This window comes from Papilio machaon, chromosome 19 (genome assembly GCF_912999745.1).
Source record: "Papilio machaon chromosome 19, ilPapMach1.1, whole genome shotgun sequence".
NCBI classification, from domain to species: Eukaryota; Metazoa; Arthropoda; class Insecta; order Lepidoptera; family Papilionidae; genus Papilio; species Papilio machaon.
This window is the reverse complement of record NC_060004.1, coordinates 1,481,591-1,500,978: the sequence shown is the minus strand read 5'-3', so window position 1 is coordinate 1,500,978 and position 19,388 is coordinate 1,481,591. Positions and strand designations below refer to the sequence as shown.

At 33.3% G+C, this 19,388-nt stretch overlaps 2 protein-coding genes across 4 annotated transcripts; both read left to right on the top strand.

Annotated features, from left to right (window-relative positions):
* The first annotated feature begins 1,798 nt into the window (after positions 1–1,798).
* Positions 1,799–5,078, top strand: LOC106711238 (brain-specific homeobox protein homolog). The gene is made up of 5 exons (XM_045682566.1): positions 1,799–2,118; positions 2,929–3,036; positions 3,256–3,417; positions 4,684–4,742; positions 4,921–5,078. Exons 1-5 carry the CDS (start codon positions 1,803–1,805, stop codon positions 5,041–5,043), a joined length of 768 nt encoding a protein of 255 aa, XP_045538522.1. The 5' UTR covers positions 1,799–1,802; the 3' UTR covers positions 5,044–5,078.
* A 6,566-nt stretch (positions 5,079–11,644) lies between these two features.
* LOC106708299 (leucine-rich repeat neuronal protein 2-like) lies at positions 11,645–17,632 on the top strand. Of its 3 annotated transcripts, none has more exons than XM_014499781.2 (10): positions 11,645–11,717; positions 12,657–12,728; positions 12,978–13,121; positions 13,370–13,587; positions 13,821–14,018; positions 14,358–14,557; positions 14,882–15,089; positions 15,283–15,464; positions 17,006–17,139; positions 17,428–17,632. In XM_014499781.2, exons 1-10 carry the CDS (start codon positions 11,708–11,710, stop codon positions 17,571–17,573), a joined length of 1,512 nt encoding a protein of 503 aa, XP_014355267.2. In that variant the 5' UTR covers positions 11,645–11,707; the 3' UTR covers positions 17,574–17,632. The 3 variants fall into 3 exon arrangements, with proteins under 3 accessions (XP_014355267.2, XP_045538462.1, XP_045538461.1); XM_045682506.1 differs by lacking the exon at positions 11,645–11,717 and adding an exon at positions 11,724–11,816; XM_045682505.1 differs by lacking the exon at positions 11,645–11,717 and adding an exon at positions 11,724–11,813 and having other exon boundaries at positions 12,655–12,728; positions 17,428–17,631.
* The last annotated feature ends 1,756 nt before the right edge of the window (positions 17,633–19,388 follow it).

The window sequence follows — 19,388 nt, the reverse complement described above, 5'->3', positions numbered from 1 at the left end:
TATATAACATTACTTAATTCTGTAATTAGTCTTAAATTCTGTTTTTCTATTAATTTATTCTATGTTACCAGACTTACTTTAGTACTCATAACTTGGATGAAAGTAATAATAAGTTTCCACGGCTGTCATATTAAAATAAGTACTGTTGCCTTGAAAGGGATGTCTATATGTTTTTATACAAATGTTTCAACAATGTAAACTTATGATTAGACCTGTTGTGTTGAGATAACAGTAACTATAAATATTCTAATAATGTTTTTCAACATGTAACAAAAATATATCAAAGTATCAAGACGTTTTAGTGTAGTTAGTGCCCGCTTTGCATTGGATGATCCGGCGGCGAGCGGGTTACGTCGTCTTACAGTAATTCAAGCCTCCATCTGGTATAGACGTGCACAGATATATAACCATTTAGACCACAGACACAATGCTATTGAAACATTCATTCAAATTTTAAACATAAAACAATTTTTTACATGTTATATTGACTGTCATTAGAACTTTAGAAGTGTACAAAATTACAGATTTATATATAAAAGAAAGTCTCTAATTACAATAACTAGAAGTGGGCCAAGTAAATAGAGCGAAAAAATTTAAAAATTCATCATAACGTGCAACTAACATAAAATACAAATGTATACAACTTTACAATCCTAAAAATCTTCAACAGTTTAATAAGAGTTGGTTTTATTTGAATTCCAACATGAAGATATTTATATAAGGGTTAAAACCCTTAGATTTCTCTGTCTGTAAAACGACTATCTATTTTTCTCTAATTAGGTACTTCAGTAGAATAATAGGAACATTGTACCTACTACAACAATAATATTTAGTTGATTCTAACGGGTAAAAACACTGAACAAGTTTATTTTATTAAAACTTATAAAATTTTGCACTCGCTGTGTGCTTGTCTTTGTAATATAGAATTGTATCAGTCGTATAAATATACAATTTGAAGTATGCATTCATGTCCATTGGTAGGTGCTAAATGTAGAAAAAATGAGATAGCTACTGCCATTGAATCGTATTTTTTGTAATTTCAACTTTCTTACAGTACCTAAACGTAAATTCAGAACGAGTACTTAAAATAAGAATTTTACTTGCATATAAATTATTACTCAACGATTTGGTTATAAAGAAAATAATACTCTTAAAGTATAATACTTACGTATTTAAAAAAAATTCAAAAATTCAACAAAAGTACAGCCGTTTGATTGATATTTTTAGATAAAAATTTATTAAAATAGTCCTTACACATGTTACAAAATTTTAAAATTCAATACGTAACGTAATAGATATAAAACACGGCTATTAAGTGTCCTATAAAAAGCAAACAGCAGAACTGATATTTACCTCACACTTCTTAAAATTTCGAGATAGGCAACCCTGAGGGTTGCCACCCCATCCCTCCGGCTGGCGCCTCCCTCCGGCCCTCCCATATCATCCCGAGCGCGACAGTTTAGCCCGGCCCGCGGACCAAATCGCCTCGTTTCCTCAAAACAACGAGCAAACTGACAAATTATATACGTCATTATTATTTATCATACAAACCACCGACGGAATTACGGTTTTTAATATTAACTTAAATTTTTTCATTTTCCCGCGCTTTTTATAAAAATTTCGTATTTTTTTCAAAAAAGCTGTTTCCTTACAGACTCAATATTTCGCAATAAGAAAATTTTTAAGTATTTAAAAGTGAATAATTACGGTATGGTTTTTAAACAATTTATCCGGTTATTAAACAAGTGATAGCTCCGAAATAAAATGATTTACAAAATTAAAAACTGAACACATTTTCAAAAATGGAACAAGAAACAAGAAGCGATTCGCCTATGGACTCGAATCGTCAAGAGCAAAATTCGAAAACTTCTTTTTTAATAGAGGATATTCTGTATCGAGGCCAAAGTCGCGGTTTCAAACAGCCAGTACCGGATCCGAGGAGGTTTGATTACGACCGGCCGGAACCGAAGCCGTTCTTCCCAGTTCCCGGGGAAGTCAGGCCCCATGTCCCAGGCAGAGAGGGGTCATATCTTCATGTGGCTATGGGAGCTCTTGGGGCATATCTACACACTCCAAATACCTACAAGTCTGTGGAAACTCCTTATTTTTTATCTCAAGGTAAGGACTTTTAAATGCATTGTTAAGAATCCATGATATGTTTTAATAGCTCCTTTCAAAATATTTATATGTAAATAATTTTTATATAACTCTTTTAAAACTACATATATAGAGAAATTAATAGTGTCAGTCGCGCTTAAGAAAAATATCGTTATGACTGAGAAGTAGGTATAGAGCAAATACCTAAAGGACCAAGTTACCTCTGGGTTTAGTCTGAAGTGCTAACTTAGGTATTTAACATCCGTGTAACCTAAAAAAAAGTTATTATCATTGATAATTTCAATTTTATTCTCTACACTAACACGGAGCGTAATTTTGATGATTTGTCGTTTTGTAAATGTTCGTCTCAAAGCAATTTTCAAATTTCTTTTTTTCAATTTTCTTTTACGTTACTTAATACTTAGGGCTATTATAAAACAAGCCATCCTCACATTTATTTATATCTCTTAGTAATATATTCAGATACTTAGAAAATGGTTATGTACGTTATACAGTTCAAATTAAAAGTCCGGTCTTCAGCTACTTAAATGATTTAAGATTTTGGTTGCAATTAAATTATGAAGTTATTTTACGTAGATAATTGAGGTAACTATAAGAAAATCTATTTTGTGAATTAAGAAAAAAGAAGAGATACGTCCTAAACCAATTACCTTACCCTAGATATCGAAAATTATTGTGATTCTTTGTAGGGAACATAAAATTTTTAACAATAGATCAGAATTTCCGATTGTTAATGAACTGTGAACCGTTACATCTGCTGCTGATTATAACATGGTTATTGATTTTACACGAATTGTGTGTTATGTGCAGGCGTGCCGTACCACGCGCTGTTCACGCCGTCGGAGCTGTCGCTTTCGGCGCTCAAGCACTGCCGCCGAAGGAAGGCGCGAACCGTCTTCTCTGATCCACAGCTCACGGGTTGGTATCTTTATTAAAATAAATATTAGTTAACTAAACTACTACCTACTGCTTAACATTATCTGCTTTGAGGTAAATATATGGAAAGAAAAGTAAGCAGCAGTTTGACTTTGAAGTTAAAATTTAACCTATTCCTATAAATCTCAACATTATAAGGTGTACTTTTTAGGCACTTCACAAAGCCCATTTTACTAACTAAAATTTAATTATTCCAAATAGGTTTAGAGAAACGTTTCGAATCTCAGCGCTACCTGTCGACACCGGAGCGCGTGGAGTTAGCGGGGGCGCTGAACCTCTCGGAGACGCAAGTCAAGACTTGGTTCCAGAACCGGCGCATGAAACACAAGAAGCAGATGAGGAAGCAGCAGCAACAGCAGAGAGGTCAGATAACTATTCTATTCCAGCTATTTAGAAAACGAAGAATGTAGACATTTACTGTTATTATCTTGGAACGACTCAATTGGTTGTTTTATGCGGGTAGAAACCGCTAGTTACGACATTGGTTAAAATTACATTATTATACTAAACTGAACGGCTGGACGTCTTATTATCGGTTACTAAGGATGTTTATTTTACTGTCTTTTAAGTAAAAACGCGGAACATAGTATGATAAACCGAAATGGGTTAAAAAATCCACAGATACCACCGTGACCAGAAAGTGACGATGTGATCTTCTAATTTTTTAAATTTAAAGGGCCTGTAATGAAAACACGACATTTTATATGTATGCAATATATTTATAAACTAAATTGCTTACCAAATTGTCGTGTCGTGTTAAAGTTCATGTTTTACCTGCTCAAGTTACGCATAGTTGTTCAACTCTCAAGAAATTCCAAGTTTTGATGAAAATAAGTGGGAGCAAGTTGCCAGTTTCTAACAATTGTCGATAGTTAGGGAAAATTGTTTGAAGTTCTATATTGGTTATGTGGATTTTAGATTGATCGTACTTTACAAGAGGTCGACGAAATTGAAGGCAATCCCCATAATTTTCTTAAAGCAGTTTTCTTAAGACGCTTCCATCGTGCCAGTTTTATTTGCAAGTTAGTCAACTATCCAGTTAGCTGTGTCGCTAATACACTAGAAGCTTTAAGGGGATAAAGTGTTGTATATTATTTAAAAAAAATGAAAAAACATCGGTATTTACTTTTTTGACATTTTTTCATTGTTACTAAGTAAATTTTTACCGTCTGAATAATATATGTTATATTTTTAGTTGAGGCAATGTAAATGAATGTTAATCGTCTGGCAACCCTATTTCCTAATTGAGAGTAGCAAACCTCAAAGGCGGGGAAATTGAATTTGGAATCGCCGCTTTCGCGCCACAACTCAAGACGTTGCCCCTAATTTGATTTTGTCGACAAGATGGCTGACGTCTTAGTTCCCATGGCAACCGACTTCTTGGAATAATAGCTGAGCAATATTCAACTTTAATAAATCTCGTTAAGAGTTTATTTTGAAAAACTTCGTGGATCGTTTGAGTAATAAAGACGGGGGAGATGGTGTGGGTGCAGACAAAGGAGATGATGTCTCTGACTTGCTTAAGCGTGTTTATATTCTAGGTATTACTTGGAAATTGAGGCTTTTGTATTAAAAAATAATTTTAAAAAATTATATAAGTTCGTTCCATAGAATTAATTTCGTTTACAGGTACTGCAGCGGTTGACTTCACAACGAAGCATCATACACAATTAGGAGAAAGTCGTAAGGTAAGGACGTTTACAGTAAAATAAAACATGTAGTAACCCACGATGTCCTTTGACAGGTGACGAGAATTGTATAAATAACTACACGAATGAACTGAAAATCTTTTATCTCAAGTGGTGTAAATTTTACACTTAACCTATAAAAAAAAATTGGACAGACAACATTATGTTTTATTTACAGGCAGAGGATTCTAGAATATCGACAACTCAAACATCGGACTCTGACACCGAACACAGCGATAGCGATATCGATATTGTTGGCGAGACGAACTACGCACAACACTACGGGAATGGCGGCACGTAAAATAAAACGATAAATTATTTAGAATAATTCAAACAATTTTTATTACATAGATGGCGCTGTAAATAATCAAATTGTAGCTAGTGTTGTGTGACATCATAATAATGCATAGTTTTTAAATTAAATCTGCCAAATTAATTAAATGATTATGTTTGTTTAGGGAAACTTAAAATTATTGTTGTTAACAATTGTTTGCCTTTTCCTTTGGTTAATTAAATTTTAATTACTCAAAACCAGTGAATCCATTTTATGGATTTACGTTTCAACCATATGATAGTTTGTTTATTTTAGCCAAGTTCTTATGTTTAAAATAGTGTTACGTGCAATATTACATTAAAATGTTATCTTGTAAATACTTGAAATATATTATAAAGTTGTATGTACAATTGTGTTAAAAATAATAATCTAGTCAGATCTAGTCTTACACATAATTATGTCCTTTTTGCTTTTGTAACAAAATTACAACGTACTAAAAATATTTATTATATTAATATATCGGTTTTCTACTATTCCATAATATTAGTAAATTGAATTTAAAAAAAATAACTGAGTTTTGTTTCGAAAGACAAAATTGTTTGTGTGATAAAGCAGTTTGAAAAATATTAGACATGATAAAAAAAAACCGATCGATTTTAAATGCAATAGAATTTCAATTAACATTCCTTTGTAATCAGAAACAAACTTTTTATATCAGAAACTAATACTTTGGAATTTAATGTTAAAATGCAATAAGCTCTTATACCTATATTACCTTCTTCGTGGTAGGTTTGAAGTAGTCATTTCATTTGCGTAAAAACTTAAATTCGAATAATTTAATTGTAAATGAATAGTTTCAAAATAATACCTACATAGTTATAAAATGAAAATTAGGTTATAATTTATTTCGACATGTAAGTAGTTCTAGAATAAAGAATAAAAATACTTACTTTGTTTTTTTTTTGTTTAAATACCTTTTTTGTGGTAGTTGGCTGCATGGAAAATCGAAAACAAAAAAAATATCTTTGTAAAACATAACCTCAAAACAACCCTTTCAATGTACAACTAAAAGGCGGGAGAACAATAAGTGATCGCTATTAATTTTATTATGCACACAAAAACACACAATTTGTAGGATAAGTCGAGACGTGTGCCGTTCAGGCCTCCCTAACAAAGTTGACGCGTCCGTCGGGCGACGTAACCTTGTTACCGCGTTCCGAATCTCACGGACAATTTGCTACTAATTCACGTATTGTTAAATGTTTCCCCAATCGTGAGAGGGTTGCGGGCAATATACAGAGAAATTAATTCTATGATTTAATTTTAGTTATAATGATTTGACTTGACAGCAAGATATTCTTTTAATATTAAATGACGACTACAGAATACAATGACTTTATCTTAGCTATTGCAAACTTTAAACATGATTTGATTATCGGTAAAGCTCAGAATTAGAATGCTCCAATGCTACGTGTGGCCTGTTGTATTATTATACGGTAGCGAAGCCTGGACGCTCAAAGCCAATACCCAAAAATTTCTGGAAGCTTTTGAAATGTGGTGCTACCGCAGAATGCTACGTATTAGTTGGACGCAGAAGGTTTCCAATCTACGGGTACTCCAGCGCGTCGGCATGTGCCGTGAACTATTGCAGACTATCAAAAAGAGAAAGGTCGCCTATCTAGGACATGTTCTGCGGCACAAGGAATACGACCTTCCCCAACTTATTATGATGGGCAAAATTGTAGGCAAAAGAAGCACTGGACGAAAAGAAATCGTGGCTGCGTAATATCAAGGAGTGGACGAATATTGCTAGCGTGGAACATTTATTTCGCTTGGCACTAGACCGGCAAAAGTTCACTGAGCTGGCGGCCAACCTCCATTAATGGAGACGCACCTAGAGAGAGAGAGAGAGAGAACGAGAGAGAAACATGATTTAACAATAAACATCTGTCATATACAGTACAACAATAATCAAAACATCATAACAATGTGGTCAAGTGATAAAACTTGGACAGGTATGTTATCACGAAATATTAAGAACCATTATGAAGTCTCAAAGATCCGCAAAGGCAACGCATCCGCGGTTCCTCTGGTGTTGCGGATATCCATAGGCGTCTAACATCCCCTTATCCCTCCTCTTATCCTATTAAAAAAGTAACATTTTTACATGACATAGTCGAAAGTAAACTTAAAAAAAAACGAAAGGTTTAAGTCATACCTTTTCACCAGATGGCGTAACCACTGCACATTGTAGGTTTAAGCTGTAACAGGATTAGAGAGTTGCCGGACAATGCCGCACCTGTCCGGACAGACGCCAAAAAATACTTCAAAGTAGACGAGTAAAAGCTGGGATGGTGGTATGCAGTAACACTTTACACAAGTATTTATTTTTCAGAATAAAAGGAAGATAATTAATGCGTTTGTGTTTTACAGCTACCACAATTTGATCGATTTTGAAGTGGTTTTTCTTATTTGTGATCGGGATGGTTCTTAGTTTAGTGTGTGGTTAGACTTATCATACTCTTAGGAGTAAAATTCAAACAAGGAAGGTGTTTTTGACTCGTTTAGAATGAATACTATAGACTAGATATGTAATATGTGAACACTCTACTGTATATAGATATATACGTGTAGTTAAAAATATTCAAACATTTGCGAAATATTCCTGTTGCTATTTTATTATTTAAATAACAAAAAAAATTAGCAATATATTGCATAACACATATAACCAAATCGTATCAAAATGAAAGCTTTAGTTCATAAAATTAAAAGAGTTGTATTAAACCAGCCCTACCTTCTCTTAGAACCGCGACAATTCAATATGGCGCCCGCCATTGTTCAAATCTGTACCAAAGTTTGATCTGCCGTTTTATTTTACAAATTTGAAAAACATGAACCTTATTTCTTTGCAATAAAGTTGTTTATATGTTGAGCAATGTAAAAGATAACCTTGCGGGACAGTAATTTGCAGTTATTACAAGCTGGAATGCGTCGCTTTGATCCAGTTATAGCCGGATCGAACTGGTATTAGGGTAAAGTCTACGAACTTAGAAAGGTTGCAAATTATATGGGAATTCAGAGATTTATGAGTGCTTTTAGATTACATTAGATTTAGACGGATTTTTATTCCAAATTAGAAGCATTATTGATGAATATCTTTTTAAAAATTCGACTTTTAAATTATTGTTGGTCTCAACCCGGAGTAGCATAAAATCACAGAAAAAGACTTTCCCACCTCCCTCTTCCGCAACTCACCAACATCTCATCACTACAATGTACGGCAACTCATCGGCAAGAACTCTCCAAATTATGATCTTAAAATTTTTCCCTATCGATAGTTTTCTCTCTAAATAATCAGATAATAAACTTAAGCGTCATAATAAACATCTAAAATTCAAAGGGGCGCGAACTATTATTGTCAAGGTGATGTTTGATTACTGTCTATTGGATTATATTCTCTTTGAAGAGACGTGTAAAAGACCCCTGCCAGCGTAGTACCTATTTAATATACGTTTAATTAACTGATCATATTAAAATGGTGATGAAATAGCACGGATTTATTTGGATTATTCTATGCATGTTTTATTAATAAAATCGCTAATTTTAAAGTGTAATTATCAGGTGTATCTTCCTTAGGAATAATTTGAAAGATAGTTATATTACTTATGCTTTGCAAATTTCGGACATTTTATTATATATGTTTTTCGAACATACGTAATATGTAAAGGTGAATATACACTAGAGCATTTTCTCAAGTATTTCTATGTAATGTAACGTTTTAACGAATGATATGATACAGGTAAAAGCATAGTTTCCAAAGCACGTCTGGTTCGTGAAAGGGTAATAAACAACAATATATCAGAGACCGGCTCGTTGTTTTGTTACAAGTAAATTCTCTAGTCTATACCCACCTTAAAACTAACCTAAATTTATGTACTGACCGTCGCGTCGTTACGATGTATTAATGTAAAATGTCCTGAACGGCTTAACGGATTTTGATTTAATTTGGCACAGATGTAGAATATAGTCTGGAAGAACTCATAGGCTACTTATTACGTTTTTCTTTTATTTCTGCGTTGGCGGCAGTGTGACAAGTTACCGTGTTTAAAAACTATTTTTTTGTACGCAAACTACGACAAACGTTTAAAGGGGGAGAAATAATTGTTTGCACTTAATACTAAATGTCACGGAGCCCCCAGGCGCTGCTTAACCTTTGTTCCCGCCAATTCACTTGTCACAGATTATAGATAAACATCATGAACTTTATAATTTCTGCCATTATGCCGTTATAATATCTGTCAATAAGTTGAACATCGTAATTTAGTTTTTATACGTTACGCGCTCTATGAATCAGGTTTATAATATTGTAATCACAAAATGAAATTCTTGTACTTTTTCAAATTTGAGTCGTGAGGGTGACAATCAACAATTCATCACTTTTATACAAATATTCATAACTAATAATAACTTAAACTTACTTTTTGTATCTTTTTCTCTTTTTCTTGTAAATATCTTCTACTTTGAGTCATCATCTCCCTGGCTTTATCCCATTCACGTGCGGTCAATTTTAATTAAAAGGTTTAATAAACCATAAAGTTTTGGCTTTATTTTTTTTTACGGATGGTCTGTTGCCAAACCTAAGTGGGGGAACATATTAAAAATTAAATAAAATGTAAACTAAATAATTCAAAAGTACTTCTAAAAATACACCAATAATAAACATGATTATTTAAACATTATAAATGGAACAAAACTTCTACCTTGAGTAATGTTTTTTTAGTTTAATCCCTATTAGTAATACGCCAGAACGCCAGATTTATTTTTCTGTTTTAAAAAAATCTTCGTCTTAAATACCTAAATCTTGTTTGATTCAAAATTTAACCCTATAATATTAGTACCTAAGCTATATTGGCTTCTTCGCTTGATAACAAAATGCACTCATTCTCCAGCTAAAAGGTTACGAAACAAAGCCAGTGCTCAGCTCAAGAAGCCCGATGTAATCTCATAGTCAATTCAAAATAAAAATTATCAAAAAAGTAAAAAAAAAGAAACAAATTATAAGTCTGTGACAACAGACTTATTAAAAACAGATAAGCTTGTATCATCAATTTAAACATTGTGAAACGTTCCAAAATAATTTCATAGACAATACAGTCTGCCAGTGACATATCTAAATATAATTTCTTATTTCCATTGAATTCCATTATAAAACCCTAATCGATATGCTTTCTTCAATCTTTTGCTTATAATGTGATATGACGTGGCGAAACTTAAAATTTTAGTGCCTCGCAACTCTGCAATCGACTTTAATATAAGATAATTTTCAAAATAATTACTGGACAAAAAACATCACAGAAAGAATAACAGCAGGTTTCTGAGTACAAAATCTTTGTATAAAATATATCGTCATCTCTGTCATCATCTTTCACAAGACAGAGATAACAATGTCATTTAAATGGAAATTTTTATCACAGAAACCCATGGTAAGACTCGTAAAATGTTGTATAAGAGAAAATCCAAGCAAATAATGATTCAAGCATTGTTGTTTAAAAAAAACAAACATCTTGTTAAAAAGAAATGCAATAGAATTCAGTTAGTATTTAATTTATTTTGTTGGAATTTACGAAAAGCATCACTTATAGCAATTTCCCGCGTTTTGTCGTCAAAGTACGATTTACGTCAATTAGCAAGTGATTATCCTGCTTGACGCTAGATGGCGCGCATGGGATTACTGTCCATTGGGACTTGTTAGGCGTTGTTTTAGTCCAGTATAAATTGACCTGCCGCTTTAATATATTTTTCATTGTTGTGCTACTGCTGGGGTGATTAAATATTTTGCTTCCACTAGTTTTTGAGACGTATAATTAATAGTCATTATAATATGCTTGATACCTTGTCTTGTGACATGAAATGACCTAAGATGCAAATAAAATGTAGATTTAGTTTTGAACATTAGACCTTATTTTATCGTATGGGAAACATTTTTCTTTAACTTATTTATATATTTTACAATAGTTCATGCTCCAATTCCGCTATTTTTCGTACTATTTTAACACAACGGCTATCGATTTCTACGAAATTAATGACATATGAACTATTTCATTTTATTGTAGATTTTCATTTCAAGCACAAAAGATGACTAAATGCGAATTAATTTGAATTTTTGATAAACACTGATAGTTCTCAGTAAGACGTAATGAGAAATTTTGCGATCATTCTCAGAAATATTGAGGTGTGGACGCAATCTAGGATATAAGGCATGTTGATAATAGATAAAGATATGGCGCCAGTGTTAGCGTCTAAAAAATTAGAATTATAAAGGTTTTTTTTCGTATATTCAAACCTGTCAAATTTCTTGTGTGGATTGATTAGACGTGTCTGATTGTTTATGTGTAAATTAATTTAAATGTGTTTTGTTTATTTGCTTCAAGAAATTATAGACTGATTAGATTTAATCTATATTACATTTTAATTACTTAAAATATGAACTTATTATGTTTTGTATTGTAAATAGCATATCAATTTATACGCACATATAAAACCTAATACAGTGTACCAAAAAATAGGTCAACAATTAAAATTTAAATCGCTCACTCTACAGACGTACACTAACTGATAAGCCCTTTACTGCAGCGATAATACCAAATGTAGATAAGATACAAAACATTGTCGTCCGCCATTTTGTGTTCAAATGTATAAAGGTAAATCAGTGTTCATTAAAACCTTTAAGACCTAACTATTAGTTTTGTGTTTTTTTCTTGTGTTATGTTTTAGTTATTTACTTGAAGAGTGACAAAAAGGTTAAGTTTGTTATTTTTTGTTTTAAGATCGTGTTTCTTATAAATTTGTTTAATTAAGTTAATCCAAGTGTAATAGTTTGTTGTAGAGAATAACATTGTAGTCAACATATGTTACAATGCAAAGAGTGTTTTATTTTATAGTCAGTATAGAAATGTTTTCAAATACCTTTTGTCTTTCAAAATATGACTTGCGTCGTAAAGGTGAAACTTAATATAGTTTATTAGGATGACTAATTTAGGAATGTACAGACGACTAATGTACTTCCAATTTTATTTATATACAGTGTCAATGAATAAACAAATTTAAGCGACAGTAAAGTTAACGCATACAAATTTACAGATTTTACCTCAAAACTTCATTTTTTAAATCGAAAACAAATAAAATGATGATAAATTCACGTAGGTACTTAATACTTTGCGTCGAACAATAGATAAAAGTGTAATCTTATGATTTATAGGGTTATTAGATAATGAAAACTTGGACAATATTTTAATTTAGTTGCTATTTCAAGTTGTATGGCTTAAAAATTAAATAGAAAGTTATTTTTTTTTATTTAATAATGCTTTATTAATAATATGACATAAATTATGACATAAAGATTCATTCAATACCATCTATTTGTTTTTTTTTATATTATACTAGACATCCGCGACATCATCCGTGTGAAATAAAAAAATATATAATATTAATAAGATAGGACTGGTTATTGTCTGTCATAACAGGAAAAGATTATTAGATTAATTGGCATCAGGAAACGACTCCATACATTTCATAAATAGCAAATGCTGTCAGTCTTATGATATTTATTAGTCATTGAAGATAATATGTGCGAATTACAGGTGAAATGGACGGCCGACTCATATCGTGGTTGGCTTGCGTCTTGTCGGTGATTGTTGTCAGTTCCGCAGAAAGTGAGTAATGTAAACCAGATTAATTTGATCCCGAATTACCTTATTTAATTGGTTGGTTAAAATATTTAGCAAAGCACAAACGCAAAATAAAACTTTTTAATGCACTATTTTTAATGATTTTTTCAAATTTATTTAAAAACTTAATTTTTTTTAAATAATAATTTTTTGCAGTTTGTCAACAAATCTCCACTTTACGTTACATGTAGCGTCATCTATCGAAGAGTAGCATAATTTAAACCTTATTTACAGATGCTACGACCGTAGCCCCACCTACAACTCTGAACCCAGCTTTGAATGAAACTGGGATCTGCAGAAAATGTAATTGCAAAGACAACAAAGTGGATTGCTTCGATCAAAGCATTTCAGAGTTCTTCTCTCTACAAGAGTGGAATGGTGAGTTGCTAATACAAAAAGATAAGAAGTGAAGTTTTAAAAATGATCCGCTAGATGGCAATAGAAGTAACTTTCACAAACTAGACAACAATCTCATTATTTAAACGAATATTTTGATAATTCCGTCATTATGTTCTCGATTTAAAGTTTAATTATAATTTTTGTTTACAGTTTGATTTGACTGGTAACCGTTAAATTAAAAAGAAGCAAATAAACTCTACTTATTGACATATATATAATAATTTCAGATTTGAAAGGCTTGAAGCCTACAGTAGTGGACTTGAGCGAGAACCTCATAACCAACGTGACAGTGATCGGCGACCTTCCGATACAGGTCCTTAACCTGTCGAGATGTTCCATAGAGTTTATAGAGAACGCCAGCTTCAGGGATCTGCAGGAGATGACCACTCTGGATCTCAGCCACAATAAGTTAACTTCTGATAGACTCAGTCCACATGCTTTCGAGGTAAGCCAGTACACAAGCCATAGAACCGTCGCTCAAAAGTATTGATGTTACTAGAAATAAATCTAAACACTGTTAGCATTATTAAAGAAAGCCCAAAATTGTTCAGCAAACTTCCAACATAATGAATAAATATATATAGAACAACTGATCTTAACTAAACACTACCCATATGGAGAAAAAGCGTCAAACAAGCTTATTCAAATAATTTGGCAAATTATCACGTCATGTCGTAGGGTCGCTTCTCCCCCGAGGAGTACGAACCACTAGCGGCGATGCGCAAGTTGAGCCTGGCGCACAACGAGCTGCACTCGCTGCACCAGGATCTGTTCGAACATTTGCCCGAACTGACCGAGTTAGACCTCAGCGGCAACCCACTCGCCACCATCGACCACGTCACGCTCATAGCCATCTCCAGCTTGCCTATGCTCAAGGTATTTACGGAAAAAAAATCTACAACATGTTTCTTTCAATTTTATATTTAAAGGTTATTACTAGCCAGCGGCCATTTGAAAACAGCCAAGTGACAGCTGCCCACTTCCATTTCTAACAAAGAAGGGTTGAAAAGGGGAAGAGTATAGACAGGAAGGGATGGAAAGGTCTATATTCTTGTAAATTTATGATAAAGTATATTCAGTACTTGAGGTATCGTGTGTATTTTTCTATGCTTTAATAGGTTTCATATATTTTCTAAAAGAATTAACCGCGATAGCAGCGTATCTAGTCAGGCCAGAGAGGTTTGTCGCACTATAGTATACTGTTTGTATGCCCAGGTGTTGCGCATGCGCAGCTGCCAGCTGACAGAGATCCCGGACAAGTTCCTGCACACGCCGCGCTACCTAGAACGGTTGGACATCAGCGACAACCAACTCACTGCCGTGCCGCAGGAGCTAGAGGAAACCAAGAATCTGCTCTATCTGAACCTCAACCAGAACCCCATTGTTAAGCTCGATATGACATCGGAAGATTATCCGTAAGGAATACTTCGATATGTATAATATGCTTCTGCGATTTGAATTATTGTTACAATTTATATCCATTCATTTCTACACTATGTACAGCTTAAGACCGTACAATAATAATAGTTCAAAGTACAAAATAAAATAGAACCAAAATATAATATTTCTAGTTTTTGTGTTTTTCCATGACAACTAAGATATCACGTCGTATAATAATTTATTTTTGATTTAGTAGTCTTTAATTTTTAGGAGCTATTTCACAGCATCACAACCCCTCTCAGTTCTCTTACTGAGTTCATCAGTGGAGTCGCTAGCAGTACTCTAATGTAACATTTCAGTGGCTTCCCCCGTCTCCGTAAGCTGCAGGAACTGCACATGTGCAACATGCGGGAACTGCGCAGTATCGAGAGCGGCGCGCTGGCGGGCCTGGAGAACTTGCAGCGCCTGCACGTCAGCTTCAACCCCAAGTTGACCTTTATCGACCCCAGGGCTTTAGCTAGGCCGGATGATATCGGAGAGACTTATGACTGGCCTACCGTTAAAGAGGTAATAATATGAAACGCATGCTTTTTATGAGACATTTTTAAGGTGTTTGAAGCAAACGAAATAGTGTGCCCATTTCCCATCGAAACAAAAACACAAATCTTTTACCTCTTTAACCAGTATGATACAAAATGACTACTTCAAAACCCTTATGAATCACTTTAGACTTTTTCCTCATTGCATAACATTATTCCAGTTATACCTACAATCAAACAACCTATCAGAGCTGGACGCTCGCTTCCTCCCGCGTTGGGACCTTCTAGAAGCAGTAGACGTGTCCAACAATCCTTTCCTCTGCGACTGCTCCACGCAGTGGATGGTCGATGTGTTGGTACCAGTGATAGAAGCGAAGCGTGCCAACGCCACTGCTAACATGGTGTAAGTTTTTTTAAGGTTATAATTATAAGGTGAAACGAGCGTGCGATAAAATAGTTTGCGGAATTTACTTTTTTTACTAAGAAATAGGCAAACGGGCAAAGTTAGCTTGTTCTACGATAAAGAAGAAATCAATTATTCAAGTTAAATGTTATGCTGAGTTTACATTATTCTACACAGTGCATTCTAGTCTATATTTATTATTTATATATTACAAAGTTTTCGATCACTGGACTGGAATTATGTAAACAGAGCATAATTTCACCAGCTCAATAGTTTACAAGTTTAGTAGTTGTTTTTTTGTTCTTTTTTACCGGTTGTTTGTAACCATAAATGTTGCCATAGTTCTTTGTTTAATTTTACACTTAAGTACGAGTGTAGTTGTAGTTAGTACATAAAATATTATCTGCTTTTATGCGATAATCTATTTAACTAGGTATATGTATTTTCCTCATCGTCTGTCATATTTACACTTAATCAAACTTGTATTCCATTTTTTTAAAGATTATTAATATAAATAATGACCAGATTATATTATTCTAGATGAAATTTTCTTGTAACAAAACATATGTAGGTTATACTATTCAAACCTAGCTTTTACCCGCGACTTCGTCTGCGCGGAATAAAAAAAATGCACACAAGATAAAAAAGTTCCTATGTCCGTCTCCTAGTTCTAAGCTACCTCCCCATCAATTTTCAGCTAAATCAGTTCTACCGATCTTGAGTTATAAATAGTGTAACTAACACGACTTTCTTTTATATATATCGATGAAATTGAAAAATGTCTCTTGTATAAGCTTAAATTAGTTTTTTTTTCAACTTCAACATCTTGGACTTTTTAAAGCGTCCAACGTACTTAATTTGTATTCAAATTGTAACCTTCGTTTTAGTACACGTGATTTAATCGAAAAAATTTTTTTTTTTCAATTTTCCTGTTTGATCAGGTGACAAAGAGGACGCGGTCTTTCCAAGACGCGGGTACTTTTAAAGCTTTTTTTTATTGTATTCCTAGTAATCAATGGCTGGATTTTTAAATAAATTATCGATATTACCTAAGTTAAACCGGCTCCAAATATTTTATTAATTGAAAAGTGTTAGTACCTAATCTAAGCGTAATAGTTACGTAGCTAGTTAAATTAAAAAAATACTAAAACTTACAGTTAAAAAAAGGCAACGCTTGTGTTTGCACTCGAAACAGAAAAGTACTTTTGTTCCCAACTTATCAAGTCAACTTATCAAGCCTGTACTTCTTTGTCTATTTACCTATTTGAAAAACTGATAATTATGTTATGTATTAGAGCCCTTTTTTTTTTTTTTTTTTTAAAGTCAGGAAATGCGTTTACGCACGCCTACGCCGGGCTGTGCAATGGCGTAGGGAGTGTGGGACTCGCCGGCCACAGAAGGTGACCGGAATACCCACTAAAACCTGACTGCCCTCTAACGCATTATGGCGGGCGCCACGGGAACGCTTTAGCTTTCTTCCGTGGCCATGTATTAGAGCCCTAGACTTAGACCTAGAGTTAGTTACGTGAATTTTTTTCTAGATGTAATGAACCGATCGAAATGAGGGGCTACACGATGAAACACTTAAACGACATACACCGCACTATGCGCTGCGTTGACAAGTACGGACACCGACCCGAAAAGGATGGCGCCATGCTGCTCGGGACACTTATAGGTTAGTTTTTATATTTATATGAAAGAAGGCAAAAGAAGTCGCGATTCAGCCAAGGAAAAAAGTTGCTGGATCTACCTATAGAGTCTACGAAGAATTAGATATTATGTTGGAATTAATTCAATCTTACATCAATGCAACAAATGCGATAATATTCATGCGTTAAAATATTACAATAACCGAATGAAAAATGAAGAAAGAAAAAGAAAGTTATTTATCGTTAGCAGTGACAGCCCTAAAACACTTCTGGTCATTAATCTATATTTGTTTAAAAAATGAAATTAATTTCAGGAGTGCTTCTGGCTGTTCCCATAATGTTAACCTTAATGCTGCTATGGCGACACGGCTACTTCGGATGGCTCGGCCTCAGAGGCCCCGTCGACGTTTCCCGCGCTTTTTACAAACGCGCTCCCGCCGATGAAAGTTTCAATATTTAAAACATTATGTAGTCGTATTAACAATTTTTGGATAAGTCATTATTTAATTAAGATTAGTGAATAAGTTTTTTTTTTATTTATGACAACTACAAAAGTTTAGTTAAATCTTCAAACTATTTCTTTATTTAATATTTATTATGACACCTAACCTAAAATTATTATTGCTTTTCATAACGTCAAATTGAAAATAACAAATACAAACCAATTTACGTTTAGTTTTCAATCCTAATTAATTTTGTATTCAAGCCTTTTTCAAATTCATGTCGATATTTATTAAGAGATTAATTTTAATAAAGATTAATTTCTATTCATGTTTTACTTTTTTTGTATAAAATTATTAAAGCCATACCTTCCCCTCCCTTCACATCAATACAGGTGATATATCTATGCGTCTACGTATAAGTTATAAGTACATTAGCAAAGTTTAAGTAATAAAAACCCGGAAAATCTTATATCTACAACAACCTCACATTTATCAAAAAATAATGTCCGTTTACCCGGCGATACTGATGTATATTTTGAATTTCCCTTGACGAGCGACATCTGAACTATTATTGGTTTACTAGTTAAGATATAATAACATGCGAAGGTGACAAAATTAACATTTAAAACAATAATAAGTAATGTGTTAATAGGTTCCTTATTTAACATATTATTATGCAAATGGTGCTCGAAAACCAAATGTCGAATTAAAATATTCATATATTAACTACAACTTATATAACGTTTAAATAAGTAGTCTTGTTACATACCGTATGACGTATTTAACAAACGAAAAATGCTTGGGTATTTTGATCGGACGTCATAGATGTGTTAATATGGAAAGTTTTGACATAAACGGGCACAAGAGAGAGGGCACAGAAGTGAGAGAGAGTGAGGGAATTAGAATTTGGATTCTAAAATCAGTACTACTTCGTGTAAAGTTCTTACAATTTAATTAACTTCATTATTTAAGGGTAATCTGAATTATCGAAGACGCGGCTTTGTATAGCAAACACCGCTTTTAATTTATTTATTGAATTATAAACTAGATTAATAACTAAGGTAGTTGAGTAATTTGAATTCCAAGTATTTGAAATATAGGAAGGTTGTTCCTAGAGAAATGCAAAATTGTTCTAATTTTATTTAATAGAGGAATCAATTTACTGAGATAAAAATGACTGGGCTGAGTCACGATACTATTGTTCTAAAATAGGAAGCGACCGTTCGGGCGCGGTTTTGTCACAAGATGGCGTAACTGCTGTCCATTAATATGATTAAAAGTTAAAATTATCATTTTTATTTTCTTCGTAATTAAGCTAGTCTCGGCAATGTTTAAATTTCTTTGAAACATGATAAAGGAAAATTTAGATTTTTTTAGTAACTTTCAATTGTCTATGGCAACCTTACAATACATATCTACCTAGTCTGACCATCAGAATATTAAACAATAATTCTAGGAGAAGCAAATTAAAAATTTACATACTAAAGTAATTCTTAAACCTTAACTCTTTCTTTAGTCAATACTAGCTTTTACCCGCGACTTCGACCGCGCGGAATAAAAAAATGCACATAAGATAAAAAAGTTCCTATGCCCGTTTCCTAGTTCTAAGCTACCCCCCCATCAATTTTCAGCTTAATCAGTTCGACCGATCATGAGTTATAAATAGTGTAACTAACACGACTTTCTTTTATATATATAGACTAGCTTTTACCCGCGACTCCGTCCGCGCGGAATAAAAATTAGAAAACGGGGTAAAAATTATCCTAAGTCCTTTTCCTGGTTCTAAGCTACCTGTCCACCAATTTTCAGTCAAATCGATTCAGCCGTTCTTG

Bases quoted from the DNA above. Each gene is read 5' to 3' on its own strand.
- LOC106711238 (XM_045682566.1), top strand. From the start codon at position 1,803: ATGGAACAAGAAACAAGAAGCGATTCGCCTATGGACTCGAATCGTCAA. The intron at 3,037-3,255 runs GTTGGTATCTTT...TATTCCAAATAG, and splicing joins CTCTGATCCACAGCTCACGG to GTTTAGAGAAACGTTTCGAA. The intron at 3,418-4,683 runs GTCAGATAACTA...TTTCGTTTACAG, and splicing joins GCAGCAGCAACAGCAGAGAG to GTACTGCAGCGGTTGACTTC.
- LOC106708299 (XM_014499781.2), top strand. The intron at 12,729-12,977 runs GTGAGTAATGTA...CCTTATTTACAG, and splicing joins TGTTGTCAGTTCCGCAGAAA to ATGCTACGACCGTAGCCCCA. The intron at 13,588-13,820 runs GTAAGCCAGTAC...GTCATGTCGTAG, and splicing joins TCAGTCCACATGCTTTCGAG to GGTCGCTTCTCCCCCGAGGA.